The 18,499-nt window shown below is 41.3% G+C and overlaps 1 protein-coding gene across 1 annotated transcript; it reads right to left on the bottom strand.

Moving 5' to 3' along the window:
• Positions 1-1,815: 1,815 nt before the first annotated feature.
• LOC133090183 (UDP-N-acetylglucosamine--peptide N-acetylglucosaminyltransferase 110 kDa subunit-like) lies at positions 1,816-5,181 on the bottom strand. The gene has a single exon (XM_061188494.1). The coding sequence runs from the start codon at positions 5,021-5,023 to the stop codon at positions 1,883-1,885; it is 3,141 nt and encodes a 1,046-aa protein (XP_061044477.1). The 5' UTR covers positions 5,024-5,181; the 3' UTR covers positions 1,816-1,882.
• Between the last annotated feature and the right edge of the window lie 13,318 nt (positions 5,182-18,499).

The following is an 18,499-nucleotide window of genomic DNA, read 5'->3' on the forward strand; positions in this document are numbered from 1 at the left end:
TACAACAAGCAAAGCTTCAACCAGAGCGGCTACTTTTCGGGCCAGGGAAAGGTTCATCCCTATAGGAGGATGCTGTGCTATGTAAAATGGCTGCAAGGTCACAGCCTTGAGGGCGTTGGAAGTCTATTATCCTATTCCACATTAAGTAGTTTGGTGAACTTCAAACGTCCGTTCATCTGCAACCAAGCTGGCAACCTTTAACTGATTATTCCAAGCAGGTAAAAAATAAATTAAAAGAAATCCCTACACTGATGTTCCTTGATTTACACTGTTAAATCGTTCATTAACATGTAATTCTGGCTAAGAATTACATGAGACTCCTTGCTCAGATTTCGGTTAACAGTACAAATCTTTCAGAAATTCAAGTTCTTATTAATCAATAATTTGTCAGCTAGGATACATTCAGGCATCAGCTGCAACTACAGAATAGGTGCACTGCCTGAGCGCTTTGGAAAGACAGAAGCTAGAACACTACTAGCAGACAAAATATCTGTTCCTAGACAGCATATGTGCAGTACAGCAAGACAAAAACATATATTCATATGTTGGCTTGTTTAAGCCTCAAGCCCTCAATCCTTTGTTGAAATACAATAATTTCATTCCTATGGTTTTCAATACCAAAAACTCAACCTCCAGGAGGGCTAAAGTCTAATTTATACTCCAAGTAACAGTGCAGTTCGCTTCTACTGAGGCTGAATCCATAAACACTTCAAGACCACGTCCAGAAGACAAGTTATTGTATATAACACCCTAGAAGGTCTGAAACATAATAATCATATACATAGCTGGTCCTCCAGAGCTTTTTACCTATAACATGTTTTTTGATGAAAGTTATTTAATGTACTGGAGATAACTGTGACTTACTGATCAAATATTTGAATACTTGTACTTACCTGGGATTTCATTTCTGCTGAAAGAAAAAGGAAGAACAGGACTCACTTTTAAAAAAAAAAACAAACTTTAGAAGTGAAAGTAAAAATCTTATCACACACTATCACTTTTGGAAGCAGCATAGAGGGGCAGTCAACGGTAAAACACTGGTGAAGTAGGTCAAAACTCTAGGCCAAAAATCCATTATTATTATCATCAGTGACAGTACCACAACTGTGCCCTTCATAATTAATAATCACTTCTAAGAATCTTCATTTGGCACCAGATGATGTGTTTAAGAGAAACACTCTGGGAGGTTTTGAATCAGACTTGGTTTTTTGTTAGCCAAGTTACAGGAAAATTTTTCAAGTCGGGGGAAGGGAAGAAGGAAACGGACCAGAAAAAGAATTTAAGCCATAAACCAACAAAGCACTGATAGTTCCAAACATGTCAGACACTAAAATGACTGATATAGGCTCAAGTGGTTTATAAAACCTATAAAAAGACTACACCAGCAAAGTCCCCATTTATCTGTAGAGTTCAGAAACTAAAACAAGGAATATTTTAGCTTAAAACCTTATCTCAAGAGAATCATATACACATCACATGAATAAAAATACCTGAAACCAAACATTTTTAATAGCTCCAATACCCAAAATGTAAAGAAAAAAATTAATTCAGAAGACTGGGCAATCTCTATCTCCCCTCCACACTAACCACCCATCCCATGGAAGACCAAGGGAGATCAGACCTTCCAGACTTAGGCAACACCTGGCTGCTGCAGAATTCTGTGGAGACTCCTTGTGGAACAGCAGTCTCCCATCTCTTGTGTCTCTCCCTGTCATGATCATGCAGGAAGCAAGTCTGGCTGTGCTAGCTGTTATCACTGTCTGTCACCCATCTGCAACATGATATTGCACAGGTAAGTACAAAGTAACGTATCTAGTTCCCTTTCCCCCAGACGGTTGAGGCTCAAGTACAGGGGTAATTCTCCTGTGCACACAGTCATTATTTAGGCCGACTCAGTGACTTCAACAGGCTTCATCATGTGATCAGGTTTGTTGCCAGCTGCATAATGCTCCCACATCTGTAGATAGAGCCGCTCTAGTTCCATTGTGTATTGTTTGGTGTTGAACAGAGGGCTAGCTATTCTCTGCTTCCAGACGTTGCCACGAATTCTCTTCAGGTATTCTAGATCAGTTCCCAGTTTCACAGCTATGTCTTCATACTCTTGTCTATTTTTAGCAATAAGCTCAAGACAGCCTAAACAAGTGAGCTGGGAAGCTGCAACTCGGGAAGCAAGAGTCTCTCCTGGCATAGTCACCATGGGTGTCCCCGACCAAAGGACATCCATCCCTGTGGTGTGTCCATTACAGAGTGGAGTGTCCAGGCAGACATCAGCCAGCTGGCCTCTCCGAACATGTTCCTCTTTAGGAGCAACAGGTGAAAAAATGATACGGTTCTGGGGAAGGCCCATATTTTGCACGTACTGTTGAATATTAGGTTCTCCTACTGCTGGGAAACGCAACAGCCACAGTACGCTATTGGGAACACGCTTCAGAATATTTGCCCACATCTGCAAAGTAGATGGGTCAATTTTATATAACTGATTAAAGTTACAGTACACAATGGCATCTTCCGGTAACCCGTACTGAGAACGTGTGGTTACAATAATGGTACGGGGAACCTCCTCTCCAGTGGCAGCCTTATTGTTGATCTGGGTAGTTGCCAGTCCATTGCTAATACTGAATCCATTAATTGTTATCTGAATTTGTCCTCTGTTAATCATTTCAATAACTGCTTCTGCAATCGTATTCATAGGAATGACAGGCATATTAAGAGCTATATTACTGCTGTCTGTGTTGTCTCCTCCATCAGGACATTTCATCTTGACAATTTTCACATCTGGTAGACTATCAAGAAATGCTTTGAGGTCGATGCCATTCAGCACAATTCGATTGTCATAAATGTGCCCATTGGACTTAAAATCGATGACTGCTTTTTTCTTCAGGTGAGGGAACATATTAGCATGATCACCAATAAAGAAAGTATGGGGCATATAAGCCAGTTTCTCAGAATACTGCTCAGCAACTTCAGCAGGTGACGTTTCCCGATCAGTGATGATATAATCCATGAAAAGCGCGCCACTAGTCCCAGGGTACCCCAGCCACATTGCCTGAATAGGAGCTGGCCTGAGAGCAAAGAGTTCATTTCGAGCACCCCTGGTATAACCATTCATATTTACAAGGATGTGTATACCATCTTGATGGATGCGATCAGCTGCTTTTCCATCGCATGGAATCTGAGACAGATCAACGAAATGATTGGCTTCTGCCATCACCTTCGCTCGGAAGTTTGTGCCATCATCTGGGCTCAGGGCATAACAGAATACCTCAAATTTATCAGGATTGTGCATGCCTGGAATAGACTGCATAAGATGAGAAGTAGGATGGTTCCCAAAGTCAGAACTCACGTATCCTACACGCAGTCGACCATCACTGAGCTTCAGGTCTTTTGGATGTTCATACGGTGGTTTATGAAGGACATTTATGTTATCCAGGCAGAGGTCCCCATGCCTCTCGGCAATAGCCTTCCTGAAGCCATGAGAAAGAGGATATAACATACTATGATGAGGCTGCACAGAAGGCAACCTATTCTTCTCTAACTGGTCAGCCACAATGCTGACCAACTTCTTCATTCGCTCATCATAGTCTGTCCAATCACAGACAATCTGCAGGCAATGAGCCAGATTACAGTAAGCGTCAGGAAAATCAGGTTTAAGCTTCAGAGCAGTGCGATAAGAAGCAATTGCTTCTGGAATATTCCCTGAATCCTTGTGAATGGAAGCCAGATTGCTGTGGGCATCCGCAAATGCAGGGTTAATCTGAATGGCACGAGTGTAACACTGCAAGGCTCCCTGAACATCCTGCATCTCCTTTAGAGTGTTTCCCATATTATAGTAGGCCTCAGCAAAGGTAGGACTGATTCGAATAGCCTCCTTATAATGCATCAGAGCTTCCTGCAGTTTTCCCTGCTGCTGCAATACACTTGCTAAATTTGAATGGGCAGCAGCAAACTCTGGGAAGACTTCTAATGCTTTACGATACAAGCGAACTGCCTCTTCAATGTTTCCCTGTTCTCGTTTGATATTGGCTAGGTTATTCAGAGAGTCTGCATGGGTGGGACACAGCCAGAGAGCTGTATTATAACAATCTTCTGCTTCGGCAACACTGCCCTTCTCTTTGAGAGCGTTGGCTAGGTTGCAGTAAGCGGCCGGGAAATGTGGTTGCAATTCAATAGCTCGCCTGTAGGTGTCTATTGCCAGCTCTATCAGGCCTTGCTCGCAGTATACACAAGCCAGGTTGCCATGTACCACTGCATGATTTGGACTCAACCTTAGGGCACAAAGGTAAGCTGCCACAGCTCGTTCAAAAATCCGTGCCTCTTTCAAGACATTTCCTAAATTGATATAAGCATCCAGAAAATTGGGGTCAAGGGTGACAGCCTTTTCAAAGTGATGAATTGCAAGCCAAATCTCCCCTTGTGCATTGAAAACACAGCCAAGATTACTCCAAGCTACTGCCAAGTTCGGTTGCGTCTCAATTGCTTTCAAATAACATGCCTTGGCTTCTTCCAAGCGACCCAGGGCTTTGAGCAGGTTCCCCAGGTCACTGCAAACACAGTACAGATCAGGATTGTACTGAAGAGCAGAGACGTAAGCTTGTACTGCCCCTTCCATGTCGCCGGCTGCTACCAAAGCGGCTGCCAGGTTAATATAACCATCGATGAAATCTGGTTTGAGACGCAATGCATGCCGGTAATGCTCGATTGCTTCCTGCAACTGCCCGCTTGCCTTGTACACATTCCCCAAATTCGAATAGGCTTCTGCCAGAAGAGGGTTCTTTTTAATCGCCAGAGTACTAAAGTGGGCAGATCCGTCCAGCCTTCGACACCGGAAGTGTATAGATGAAAGTAATAAAAGTACACCAGTATTGTCTGGCTCTTGTCTCCAGAGCTGCATGCAGTGTTTCTCAGCTGCCTCAAAATCTCCCGCCTGATAGTCTCGATGTGTCAACTCTGCTAACCCTTGGAAGGAAAGCATACGTTTCGTTGGTTCTGTGCTGTCGGCCACGTTGCCCACGGAAGACGCCATCTGGAGCTTCTGGAGGGAGTGCGAAAAGAGGGTAATTGAGTCCCGCTGCCACCACTACTGGCAAGAATGTTTCTAGAGGTAGCAAATACAAGGGCAGCAGCCGTACTACTGCTTTGGCAGGCTTAAGCGGCGGCAACAGTTACGTACACTGAACCTTAGGAACTCTGGTTGGCCATCTATCTCTCACGGTCTTGAGAAAATCACAATGAAGTTTTTTTTTAATTGATAAAATGGTTCTAAAGTTTATCTGGAGATGCAAGAGGGAAGAGATGTGGGGACATATGTATATGTATAACTGATTCACTTTGTTATAAAGCAGAAACTAACACACCATAGTAAAGCAATTATACTCTAATAAAGATGTTAAAAAAAATCTAAAGTTTATCTGGAAGAATAAATGGGGCTATTGATAATAGAATTCCGAAAATTAAAATTAAGAGGTTAGACTTGTTCTAATGGATCAATTTTAAAATGAATGATAAAGCGACCACCATTGAACCACTATGATACAGTCAAATAGAAAGCTCTTAAACATCTAGTAGAAAGTGCTCAAACATCTCTTTATATTTTTAGAAACAGTGAATGTTGGAGGAAATAATGGTAATAGAGAAAGTATAAAATAAATAATGTTGGAATAATGGTTAAGGAAGGGTAGTTAATTTTTTACCTTAAAATACGTTCTAAAACAAATTTGACTATTTACCTAAAATAAATTATAGATAAGTTAATGTAAAGAAATTTAAATCATTATTCAGAGGGAGCGCAGAAAATATGTAACAGATTCACGATGGTATAAGTCACTAAATCCAATGACTTTGCAGGACCAACTGATAATCTTGACTACCAACACTCTTTTTCTTCCCTTTGCTTCCTTTGACTTCTATGACACACACTGCCCTGATTTTTCACCTCACTTTGGTTGCTACTTCTCCAATTCCTTTGCAAGATTATCCTCCTTGAAAGCCATTACATGTTTGAGTTCCTCAGGGCCCATTCCTTCTCTACACTGTCTCCCAAGATATTCACATTTATACCCACGGCTCCAATTACCACCTCTACTCAGGTGACTCAAATTTAACTCTCCCCCAGGCAGTTCTTACCTATCAGTATAAGTCAGAATCCCTGAAAGAGAAAGGTGGCACACTCAAATGTACCGTAATTAAGGAGACTGTAGTCAAGAGATCATTTGCGAAGGGTTTGGGGAAAACAACAGAGGACAGTAGTCCAGCATCTCAGGGAGCTTTTACTGCCTAGGCTTAAAGGAGGAGGTTAGGGACTTCCCTGGTGGCTCAGAGGTTAAGAATCCACCTGCCAGTGCAGGGGTTCAAGCCCTGCTCCGGAAAGATCCCACATGCCACGGAGCAACTGAGCCTGTGTGCCACAACTACTCAGCCTGCACTCTAGAGCCCGTGAGCCACAACTACTGAGCCCGCGTGCCGCAACTACTGAAGCCCGCGTGCCGCAACTACTGAAGACCGGGCACCTAGAGCCCGTGCTCTGCAACAAGAGAAGCCACCAAAATGAGAAGCCCACTCACTGCAACGAAGAGTAGCCCCCACTTGCCGCGACTAGAGAAAGCCCGGGCACAGCGAAGATCCAACGCAGCCAAAAATTAATAAATTAATTTTTTAAAAAAAGGAGGAGGTGGAAATGATTACTGGATTAGAGAGAGAAAAAAAGAGGAAGAGGTGGGAGGAAGAAGAGCAGGAGGAGCAGGAGGCAGAGGAGGAGGGTTTGAAGGAGGCAGGGTGGAAAGAGGAGGAGGTGGGGAAGAGGAAGAGATGATGCAGGATGTATATCGTATAGAGTAAATACTCAGCCTTCACGCTTCTTCCTTCGTGTACCTCCTATGGGCTGAACGCAACTAGAAGGCAGAGCACACGGGAGCAGGTGCTGGGGATACATGGAATCTTGACATCCCACACACGTCAATGTCTCCGGGCAGGGATCAGCGTAGAGATGGGTGGAGAGTGGCTCTAGACGGGGAGGCAGAAGATATCTACCTAACAGACACCTCCTGCTTGGCTTCTTCTCTAGGACATCCCAGGGATATTTAAAACTCAGCAGGTCCAAGATTAAACTCATGAACTGCCCACTCCACAACCTCTCAAGAACAAAACTAATGAAAAACAAACTGGTCCTCTTTCAGTGTTTTCTGTGTCATCAAATGGTATCAAGGTCAGGTCTGTCTTCCCATAACTGTGCAGGAATGGATTGGAGTGGGGCAAGAGTAGGTGCAAATAGATCATTGAGGATGCTATTCCCCTAGTCCAGACAGAAATGATGATAGAATGGGCTGAGGAAGTGTTGGTAATGACGAACAGAAGTGGATGGATTGAAGTGGATAGATTGAAGAGATATTTAGAAAGCAAAATTGTTAGGACTTGTTATTAGATTGGATGTTTGGAGGTAAAAGTAATGTGGTTTCAAAGATGACAGCTTCAGTGATTTCCCATAGATCTTAGGAAGGAGACACAACTCCTTAACATGGACTTACTGGCCCTGCGTGGTCAGCATCCCCCACTTCCCACCCTTCAACCTTCCACCTTCACTTATACCAGGCCCCTCTGAGGATGTGGACCATGTTCTACATTCTTTCAGTCCTTCCTGTTTCCTATGCTTGCCCCTGAGCAGGACCTTTGCACCTGCTCTTTCCACTGCCTGTAATGCTCCTAGCCAACTACCTAAGTCCTCTTTATCATTCTTAGCTCAGTCACCACTTCCCCAGGAAAGCTTCCCCTGACTTCCCTAATTAGACCTAACCCTCCTATGAAAGCGCTCCTATACTGGGTCCTTCCCTCTGTAGCCTCTATCCTTTAGTAGCTTACACACACTTGTGTGGCTTTTCAGTGAACGTCTAACATATTCTCAATCCCCCACCAGGATATGAACTCCACGAGGACAGGGGCTGTGTCTTTCTTGTCTCACAATAAATAGTCTTATTGCCTCTCGTAGTGCTTGGCACCTTGTAGTACACACACACACACACACACGCACACACGCACACACACACACTCTTTAATGAATGAATGAATAAAAGTAAAAGCAATGGAATATATCATGCAGAAACACACTGATGGATTTAATAGACTTAAATTATAATCTTCTCTATATTAAACAAGAGTAAGGAGTAAATGATAAGTGATAAACTTAGAGATATATTCATAATATAAGGACAAGAAGACTATGTCTCAGTAGAGTTCTTGCCACATCAACAATACAAATAATACCCAACAGGAATCGACAAAAACAAAACAAACCAAAAAAACCCCCTAGAACAGAAAGTGTTATGACAACTTTTCACTGTAAAAATTGAAACTCCAAATAAAACTGGCCTAAACAATAAGGAAACCCACTGTATCACGTAACCAGAAGGACAGGATGGCTTCCCTCAGGATCATGAGACGGTACCCAACGATCACCGGGGACAGCATGCTTTCTTGTGCACATTCATCAGAGGAGAAATGCAGTCTTTTTGCTAGCAATACAATACAAATCCTGGGCTTCCCTAGTGGTGCAGTGGTTAAGAATCTGCCCGCCATTGCAGGGGACACGGGTTCAAGCCCTGGTCTGGGAAGATCCCACATGCCGCGGAGCAACTAGGCCTGTACGCCACAACTACTGAGCCTGTGCTCTAGAGCCCGCGAGCCACAACTCCTGAAGCCCATGCGCCTAGAGCCCTGTGCTCCGCAACAAGAGAAGCCACCCCAATGAGAAGCCCGTGCACCACAACGAAGAGTAGCCCCCGCTCACCACAGCTAGAGAAAGCCCGTGTGCAGCAACGAAGACCCAACGCAGCCAAAAATAAAATAAATAAAAATAAATAAATTTATCAAAAAAAAATAATAATACAAGTTCTTCTCTTTAGCTTCACTGAGTCACTTTAGGACCAAGCTGGATCAATTCTGCTGTCAGAGGATGCCATGTTCTGATTTTGAACCACTCACTAGCAAGAGAGATTGGATTACCATGTTTGGTTTGTGTTAATCAAGACCCATTCCTGGCACTAGGGTCAATTCTAGAAACCACACTATTGTTGAGGAATCAAATACAAGGTCTACTAATATTGGCCACAATCATGGGGGGAAATGGTCAGCCTTAGGAGTGAGGCAGATGCAAGAAAACAAACATGGCAGTGAGGTAGCATTGTTCAACTTGCAATTTTAAAGTTTGTTTGCATTTTAAAAAACTATTCATTGAGAATGGATTATAAATTGATTTAATCTTTCTGGAGGGCAATTTGGCAAAATACGAAAAAACCTTGGAAACATTTATGACAAATTTTGGAAAGTATACATGTGTGTAGAAATAAGGAGGAAACACAAAAATGTTCTTGTGGTTGTTACTGGCTGGCAATTTTATGGGTGACTTTTTCTTTTAAATGTTTTCCAAATATTCTTTAGCCTAATTTTGTTTATTTAAACACAAAGGACACGAAGGAACCTCTTATTTCAGAATGTGGACCACTTTCAGTCAGGAATATCCTCTGGAAGTTTAAGCAGTAGGCAAAGTAGTTGCAGGGTTTCATTGCTCCCTTAAGGTAATGAAGAGAAAATAGCAAACGATGTGAATCGAAGATTCTGAGTTATGGAATTCTCTGCTTCTAAAGTTCTAGTTTGGCCCAATTGGTCTGTAATCCAGGGGAAAAAAAGAAACAAGGCATAAAACACTGCAGAAAGATATGTAGTTACAACGGAACATTTAGCATAAAGCTTGTTCTTCTAAAATTCAACCTCTAACTCAACTCCATAGGCTCTTGGCTATAGGCCTTAGTGAGTAAACAGTTGAAGCTACATGACCAGACTTAGCTTGATCTACTGTCACTGTTGTTGAGGAGAATAGGTTGGACAGTTTTAAAAACTTGAGCATAGGAAAATATCTGAACTCACTTTTAAGTTAAGAGTCTGAACGTCCGGGATAAAGGAACGTGTGTTAGCGAACTGGGATTTCCAACAGATCTTTAACCGTGAGGATCAGTGACGCTGTTCTTTCTCCAGGTTTAATTTGATAATTTCCCCCATTCTTCTCAGACCACTCTTTGGGTTCTCTTTCTGCCTTTATAGTCACCCTTCTGAGTAACCTTGGGCAAGTCATTTAACCTCTGCTGTAGCCTTTCTGAAAGAGCCTTCCATCGTGGATTTCCCTCTGTCTAATCATCTCTAAAGCTTCCTTGGAGTGAAAGATCAGGAAAATCTATGAATTTAGGATAGCCCTTAGGCTAATGAGGGAGTACTGCATTTTTACACAGTCCTCCTTTTAAGGGCTTAAAAACAGATCTTTCACCTAGATAAGAAGGGAATATGCCAGCATCAGATTCTACGCCATCAGTCTCCCAGCAGTTACAGCAAGCCAACAGCTCAGCCTGTGCCTAAATTGGCCATGAATAGACAAGTAAGGACAGCAGAGAGGCAGGAAGTGGGGTTCGGTTGATTTCCATCTATTAGCAGCAGCTTAAACTGGTACGCTGGGCAGCTCTGTCTCCCATCGGCTACAGCTGCTGAGAGCAGCAGGCTGAGGGCTGACCTCTATCTGTCGGGTGTAAGTCAAACCCTGAATTTGTTTGCAGCAAACTTCAGTGCTCCAGAACGCCAAGTTTAACTTACGCCCAACCACATACAATATTTTTATCAGGAACCGTGATATTCTCCACCTGCGAGGAACTTACATCTGTGGGTTTCCCCCCTCCTAGATTTTTTTTGCTTTCTTTCTCACTGCCTCTCCCTCCTGTCACCCTGTGACCAATTTTGTCCCCCTGCATCTGTGTTATCTTCTGGCTGGGAGGGGTTGTGATGGTCACAGCTGTGCTCCTTCTAGCAATCATGGTCACACCGGCCCTTCTCTGCCTGCCCCAGTTTCCATCTGACCAAGTTGTGCCCATCCCTTGCACTTGCAGTTGTTACCCAGGTTGGCACTGCCTCATGACCACATGTGCCCTTCTGGGCCAGCGTGAGTTTCAGAATGTGTCAGTTGCTAATACAACTGCAGCTGTAGACAGACAGAAATATGTTCAAAACGTGAGTTCTAAACTTCCTACACAGTAACTGTTTCTTAATAGTTTTTGAAGACCAAATAATCTTTTTTGTTTTTTTTTAAGATAGTGTTTAAGTATTCGGACGTTTATTTTCCTAGATTAGAGAATAAACTACTTGAACTTTCATGTAGGCAGCTAACCATCCAAATGTGGCAAAGCTCCCTTCCTTTGTCTTGGGTCTCAATCAGTACATGGATGTTGTTTTGTCTCAATCAGTATGTGTATGTATTTATTTACACTGACATCACAATGTGAAACTTAACCTACTCAGTTCTGCCGTCACACTAAAGCATCGGCACACTTAGGCTTCTATCTATAATGCAGAAACTGCTCTCCATGACCTATTATCATCTCTTCACTGGGGCCCTGTAGTAGCAGAAAAGAAGCCCAGATGATGGAAAATTATTCTAGTAACTCAGGTCCCCATGCCCACAAGCCACATTGCAGTAATTTGAGATGGAAAAGACGTATTAAGTCATCCCACTGATTCTCTGAGGGCATGTGGTGGTTTTTTCCCTCTCCAATATGCTGATCTACGTTTTAGTGCCTTTCCCAAATGCAAATGGCACAAGTGACGGGGCCTCCATCCCTCCTGGGGGACAGGGCAGCACAGTCTATAATAGATCTCTCCATTAGGGCATGAGACTTGCTCAGCCGCCTGAATTATCTTTGTTTTGACTTTCATTTCCATCACTCCTCCTGCCGTCCCCTTGGACCACACGAAATAATTTCTCCCCGTCCCCGCTATTTACACCCTTCAAGTCCTTGCGGCTGATGAGCCAGTCCCTGCTAGTTAGAGCCAGTGGTCATGCTGGGAGACCTGTCTCTTTCATCTTCCCTCTGAAGGCAGTCCCTTCAGGCTGGTAAATCAGATTTGTTGCTCTTTGATGAACGCTCATCAGTTTCTCAATAATTTGCCTCATTTCTTTGTCACTCAGGCTGCTCAGGAAAATCCCCTTTGTTTGTCTCCGTTGTTGCAAAATAAGATGATGGTGGTAGAATCTCTGCTTACAGCAAACAGAGCACATCTCTTCAGCCACCAGGCATCCTCCTGCCCCCAGGACACTGGCGTCACCTAGTCCGTTATCTTTAACTCTTACTTGGGGTGTGGAGCTACTGTGTTAACAGGACTTCGGTGTGTTTGTAGAGACAGGAAGAGTTGATCTGTATTTCACCTGACCAGCTTTCCTTGTTGTATATTTAGTTAATGCCCATTAGCTGTTTAAATCGTAGTTTGCTGCCCATCTCAATTCCCCGTTGGAAAAGCTTCCTTGAACTCCCTCAAGAGAATGCTAACCTCCTTTCCATTAATACTCCCACGTTTCCTGATATTAAAGTGGATGACATCAGTCACCATATCAGACATCTTTGCCAAACGGGGAATTCTGTTGCTATGAGAGGGGCAGGATGGCCCCTTTACCTTGAATGAGCTGAATGTCACCACAAACCAGGAAATTTGGGGAGTGGCTTTTGCAGTGCCAGCATCAACAGTGTTCAACCTGTCCCTTCTCTAACTCCCCAGGTAATGGCTCCCCTGCGTGCTAAAGCACCCCATTTAATAAGGTCTTTCCTAATGTGCTCAATGCTCATATTTATGCAATAATAATAACTAACATAGTGCTTTACAAACTGTTTTCATGTAATTACATCATCCTACTTAATAGTCACAGCCATCCTGTGAGAAAGGAACTATCTTCTTTATTTTACCAGGGAGGAAACTGAGGCTTAGGGATGTTCCATTGCCCAATTTCACAAATATTCAGTTAATTATCCTTTCCATTCCCTTTTTGTTCTCCTTCTGAAATCATTGGAAAAAATGCTCCATGAACAATATGTGAAGAGGCGCTATCTGTATACAGGTTCCTAAAGTCACTGGGATGCTGGCCATTGCATAATATTTTTCTGTACTCTTAGTTGGCAAAAATAGAGTGAATAGACATCATCCACAGTTCAGTATGAGTCCTATGGTTTATCAGTAGGATAACTCAGTTGTTATTCGATGACAGAAAGAGTATATTAAAATTTATAAGACATAGCCTGCTATCTCTTTCTAAACAATAATGTAATGTTATTAGGCATGAGCTAAAAGTGAGCTTATCTCCTCCAATACCAGTTCAGACCCTGAGGGTATCTGTTTTTCCTGCAAAGCTGATAAAATTATATACACCTAAGATAAAAGAAGAAAGAACTATATATGTCAATACATGTTAATAACATGATTTGAAGCAACAAAGGACCTGAATAATACTGACTTTTTTGAGTAATTTAAAAAGCAGAAATATAATTTTCTACCAAATACATGGTCAAGGAAGCACAACATCCTAATATTGTGCTAACAGCTAAGCAAAAGATGATGTTTATTGCATCACTTATTTTCACGGAGTGCTTAGCAATATTTTTAATTTGGCACAAATGTGATTACAGTAGGAGAAAGACCTGTACTGAAGGGTTTTTATGCTTTAAGGGATTGAGGCAACATCCAAATAAAGGTCTCATCAGAGCCAGCATTTTGAACAAAACCCAGATCAAGAAATGTATGCTGTAGGCTTCCCTGGTGGCGCAGTGGTTGAGAATCCGCCTGCCAATGCAGGGGACACGGGTTCGAGCCCTGGTCTGGGTAGATCCCACATGCCGCGGAGCAACTGGGCCCGTGAGCCACAACTACTGAGCCTGCGCGTCTGGAGCCTGTGCTCCACAACAAGAGAGGCCGCGATAGTGAGAGGCCCGCGCACCGCGATGAAGAGTGGCCCCCGCTTGCCACAACTAGAGAAAGCCCTCGCACAGCAACGAAGACCCAACACAGCCATAAATTAAAAAAAAAAAAAAAAAGAAATGTATGCTGTTAAGTGAACTGCTCCTTGCTGTGTCCTGGCCAGAGAAAGCAAAGTGCGTGTGTACACGTAAACTATCAACGCACAGAAACACACAGAAGTCTCCGTCTCTATCAAGATGGAAGGCAGAATTCTTTTTTCTCCATCTCTGTGAAGACAGAAGGCAGAATTATTCCTTCTGCATCAGCTTGTGGGCCCTCACTGTCTCATGTGTAACTAACTTTAAACTGTACTTAGTGGCTGGACTGGATGGTGCCTGTAACTTTCTTGCAACAAATTATTAAGCAAACGCAACCTTGAAGATGCACCCTTGAAGATTCCAGCTGTATTTCATTTTTAAACAGTAAGTTGTTGGTTTTAATAGTCAATAATACTGACTTCTTTGTTCCTTTAACCTAAGATCTCTGAAGCCCTTATGCAAGAACTGATGCTGTTTTGAGCTGATCTAAAAAGGGTGAAAAAATGCTGTAATTAAAAGTTTTTAAAAACACATTTACTTTATATGACTCTCATGAGATTTGAATCTCTTAAAAGTAAAAGACACCTTCTACAGCCAAACCTTGGATAGATACCTAGAAAATACATTACACCTACTACCTACATTACACCTACCTACCTACTATTCCACTATTAGTCTATATGAACCTTTTCCGTGGATTCCAGTGTACCAGTGATTGACAACACAATGCAAAGGGACTGACATTGACTAGACCCAGCTTTGGGAGCTTAGGGAAAGAGGCAGGAGTTTGAGGCCAGACCTAAATCACTGATGTCAACATTAGGCTCATTTTCTTTCCCAACTACCTCCCCCTGACCATGCATGTCATCTCTGCTCCCAAGAACAGATTTTCTCAGGACCATTTTTTTTTTTTTTTTTTTTTAGGAATTTTCCAGCTTACTCTTAAGATAACTCTCAAATACTAAAACATCTATGAAGTCCCTAGATGGGAGTTTTGATTTTTAAACTGTATTGAATATTGTATTTCATCAAATCTAAGACACTATCTATTGTTAAGTTGTATCATTATTTTAAAGTGATACTAAGAAAAAAGATGCTGCCAATTAAACTATCATATACCATTAATTTCAAATTTGATCCAATTTCAGAGATGTTAAAATGTGAAAGAGTATCTTACAAATGAACTTTGGCATTTATTTAAACCTACACATTGCATAAAGAATATTCAGTCACATACCATGAACAGATTTTTAGCGCCTACTACATATTAGGTTATGTACAGAGAAGTTAAAATTAGAATAGATATCTTTGACATTTAACTTGTTTATTTTTTTGGATTGAAATCAAAGCAAAATGTTCATATTTTAATGTTTATGTTTCTATAGAGAATACTCATTTTCTAGACCGAACTTTATGGTCTCAGAGTGGAAGCAGAGGCCATCCATGTGGTCTTGAGTCTCTTTATCTCTTTGTAATGTATCCTCAGAGACAACAGAATTTTAAGTTAGACCCCTTTTTACTTCAAGAAGCATGTCTGGGTTCTTTCATCTTCAAGATTTCAGTTAGTCACTTAGTTTTTTTAAAATTCATCAGGCTTGGAAAATGCAGATTTATTCCCATCTGTGTTTATCATATCTTCTGCTTGGCCAGTTTAATCACCAGATTTTATAGTTAAAGACAGTGAAACTTAGGCCACTTAACCGCTTTGCCCCTCAGCATTCAGGTGGGTTCTTTCTTGTCTACGGAAGTCTGTCCAACACAAAGTACAGTCTCGTTCAAGGCTCTTTTAATCTTACAGATCCAAATATGTTCTTTCAGTTGCCTAAGATATCTATTCTCTTCTACACCTTCTAAAATCAAAGTCCATATTTCCATCTTCTTTTAAATTGTTCTGCCCCATATTGGCAGCTGCTTTCTAGTATCCAAATCTAGAACCATGTAGTTTCCCCTTGGGGAGAGAAAGAAGCAGTCCCTATTAATGCACAAAAGTAATTTGCTACCCAGAATATAAATGTAGAGCCACTAGCCAGCCAAATATGAATTCGTGCTGAGTGGGAGACAGTGAGGGAACTGTCTTACAACTTTGTATCAGTTCCCAGCCTTTCCTCTTTGAGTTTTACCTTGTCTGCTCCTTTTCTTGCTTTAAAATGATTATCTTTCAAGCACAAGAGAGAAATAGAAATAGAAATATTAAAAATATTTAAAACGTGAAATTTTGATGACGTTTTAAAAAAAAGCATATTCAAGGAAATATAGAAACCTGTGATCTTTGGTGGAATTAGTTTACCTAGCTGTGTACTGAAAGGTAATGGTCTTTTGAGCCCCCTCTCTCACACTATCCTGCCCCCTGGGGCCACAGATAAACCTGTTAGCTAGAAAACAAGCTGGTTGAGGCTGAGCAAAGATTTATGTATATCAACCAGGGCAAACTTTTTTCTGAAAAGGTGGGAAAAGCCTCAATAGCTATGAGGAAGGTGGATTCCAGAAGGCATGAATTAGCAATGGTCCTGAAGGGAATCCTGCAAGGGAATTCGGAGAAGATGGTCAGAGAATGAGGGCCGAGCTAGGAAGGGGCAGGATTGATATGTGAGCCATAGTCCTACATTGCGCTTTGGAAATGGCTGCATTTGGCAAAAGACATCCTTATTCTTCAACGAACAGAAACATTTGCCTCCAAGTCATCTGGATTTTTTGCTCCCCTAAATAAATACTTCTGGATTCAATCAGAGTGGGAGACAAACAAATTTAGTTGTTTAGAATCCCACTCATATTTCTGAGCCGTTTTCTTATCAATTGTCATTGTAGTATCTTTCACTTAGTAAGTAACTGAGGTTCTAATTCTTGGTCTTGAAATGTGATACCAGACCCAAGCCATATTCTTTGAAATCATTGGGTTAATGTGTCTTCATCTAGAAATGTGACTCCTCCTAAAACGATTTCCCTTAAAAACTGTGGGACATTTAACCATTCCAATTTTATCTAACAAAGATGATTAAAACACATTTAAGCAAGTGTGTGTGTGTCTGCTACAGACTGAATGTTTGCGTCTTGGCAAAATTCACATGTTGAAATCCTAACCCCCAATGTGATAGTATTAGGGGGTAGGACCTTTGGGAGGTAATTAGGTCATGAGGGTGAAGCTCTCAAGAATGGCCATAGTGCCCTTGTAAAAGGGACCCCAATGAGACTTCTGGGCCCTTTCACACTGTGAGGAAACAGTGAGAAGACGGCTCTCTACAAACCAGGAAGCAGGGCCTCACCAAGACACCAAATCTGCCGGCACCTTGATCTTGGACTTCCCTGCCTCCAGAACTGTGAGAAATAAATGTTTGTTTTTTTAAGCCACCCAGTCTATGGTATTTTTGTTACAGCAGCCTGAACTAAGATAGTTTCCAAATGGACGATGATATTTTCAAAAAAGAATTTTAGATGTCTTTTTGTTTGTATTATATAATAAAGGACGTATCTAAATTCAAAGCTGTTTTTAATCACAAATAAAAATTGTAAATGCAGATTCAAATAACAGTGTAGTTATAAAGTGCTAATATTTTCTTTATATTTCAGTCATTTTTGGTAATATAAACATAAGCGGAATGATTAAGGAAAAATGAAATTATCTCATGGTTTCATTTCCTGTTTTCATTACTCATTAAAACTTTGATAAGTGTGGTGATTGAAATGTACTACGCAATTACAATGTGCCAGAGGTTCCTTTGGACACAACCTACATTAATTGTAAGTTTATTTTTAAATGAAGTATGTGTGCCAGCTGACAGATATGAACTTCTTAGATCAACAACCGTCTTCCTCTGTAGAATTCTTCTGTTCTTCAACTTCTCAGTAGAACACAATAACCAAGATAGCCAGCATTTATTGAGTGCTTACTATGTGCCAGGCACTGTGTTAGGAGCTTTAAAAGTATTATTTTATTGAACTCTTTTGAGAACTCTGTGAGCTAGGTGTGATTATTATCTCTATTTTACACACACGGTACCATATGCTTAGCTGTGTGTTTTCTGTGTGCCTTCTGAGTAGAGGATTTTAAGCAGGGAACTAAACTCTGGTAGTCCTATATAATAATTTTAGCATAATAAGAAATTACTTGAAGGGCCAATTTTATTTTCAGTAATGGGTACACAGACAGTTTGCTGCCACCAATGGGCTTGATGCTATTTAATAAATTTCCCTTATCCTATACATAATTGCGTTCATAATATATTGTTATTTTATTTCTAAGTTTTAAAACGTTTGCAGAAAATTGTGTTTGCGGGTGTGTGTGCACAGGCACATGTGTGGTGTGTAAAGCATTCTTTCTAGTAATATGTGTAAGACCTATTTTTTTCTACATTTAGAAAAATGTAGAGAAGCCCAGATATGAAAATAAAAGCCATTGGTTATGCCAGTGCCCACAGGAACCACTGTTAATATTTTGGTATATATTCTCCCAGTTGCTTTTATCCATGCATATGTAAAGATATATTTAAATTCAATTGTAAACATACTTTATAGCTCGGTTTGGTTTTTCTGATTTTTTAAAATTCTTTTGATAATAGTATATCAAAACATTTTCTTATAATCATTAAAATTTCCTCTACATAATTCTAACATAGAATTCCATTGTATGGTTATACCCTAATTATTGGACCAATTCCTTA

The sequence above is a fragment of the Eubalaena glacialis genome, chromosome 4, assembly GCF_028564815.1.
Source record: "Eubalaena glacialis isolate mEubGla1 chromosome 4, mEubGla1.1.hap2.+ XY, whole genome shotgun sequence".
Taxonomy (NCBI): Eukaryota; Metazoa; Chordata; class Mammalia; order Artiodactyla; family Balaenidae; genus Eubalaena; species Eubalaena glacialis.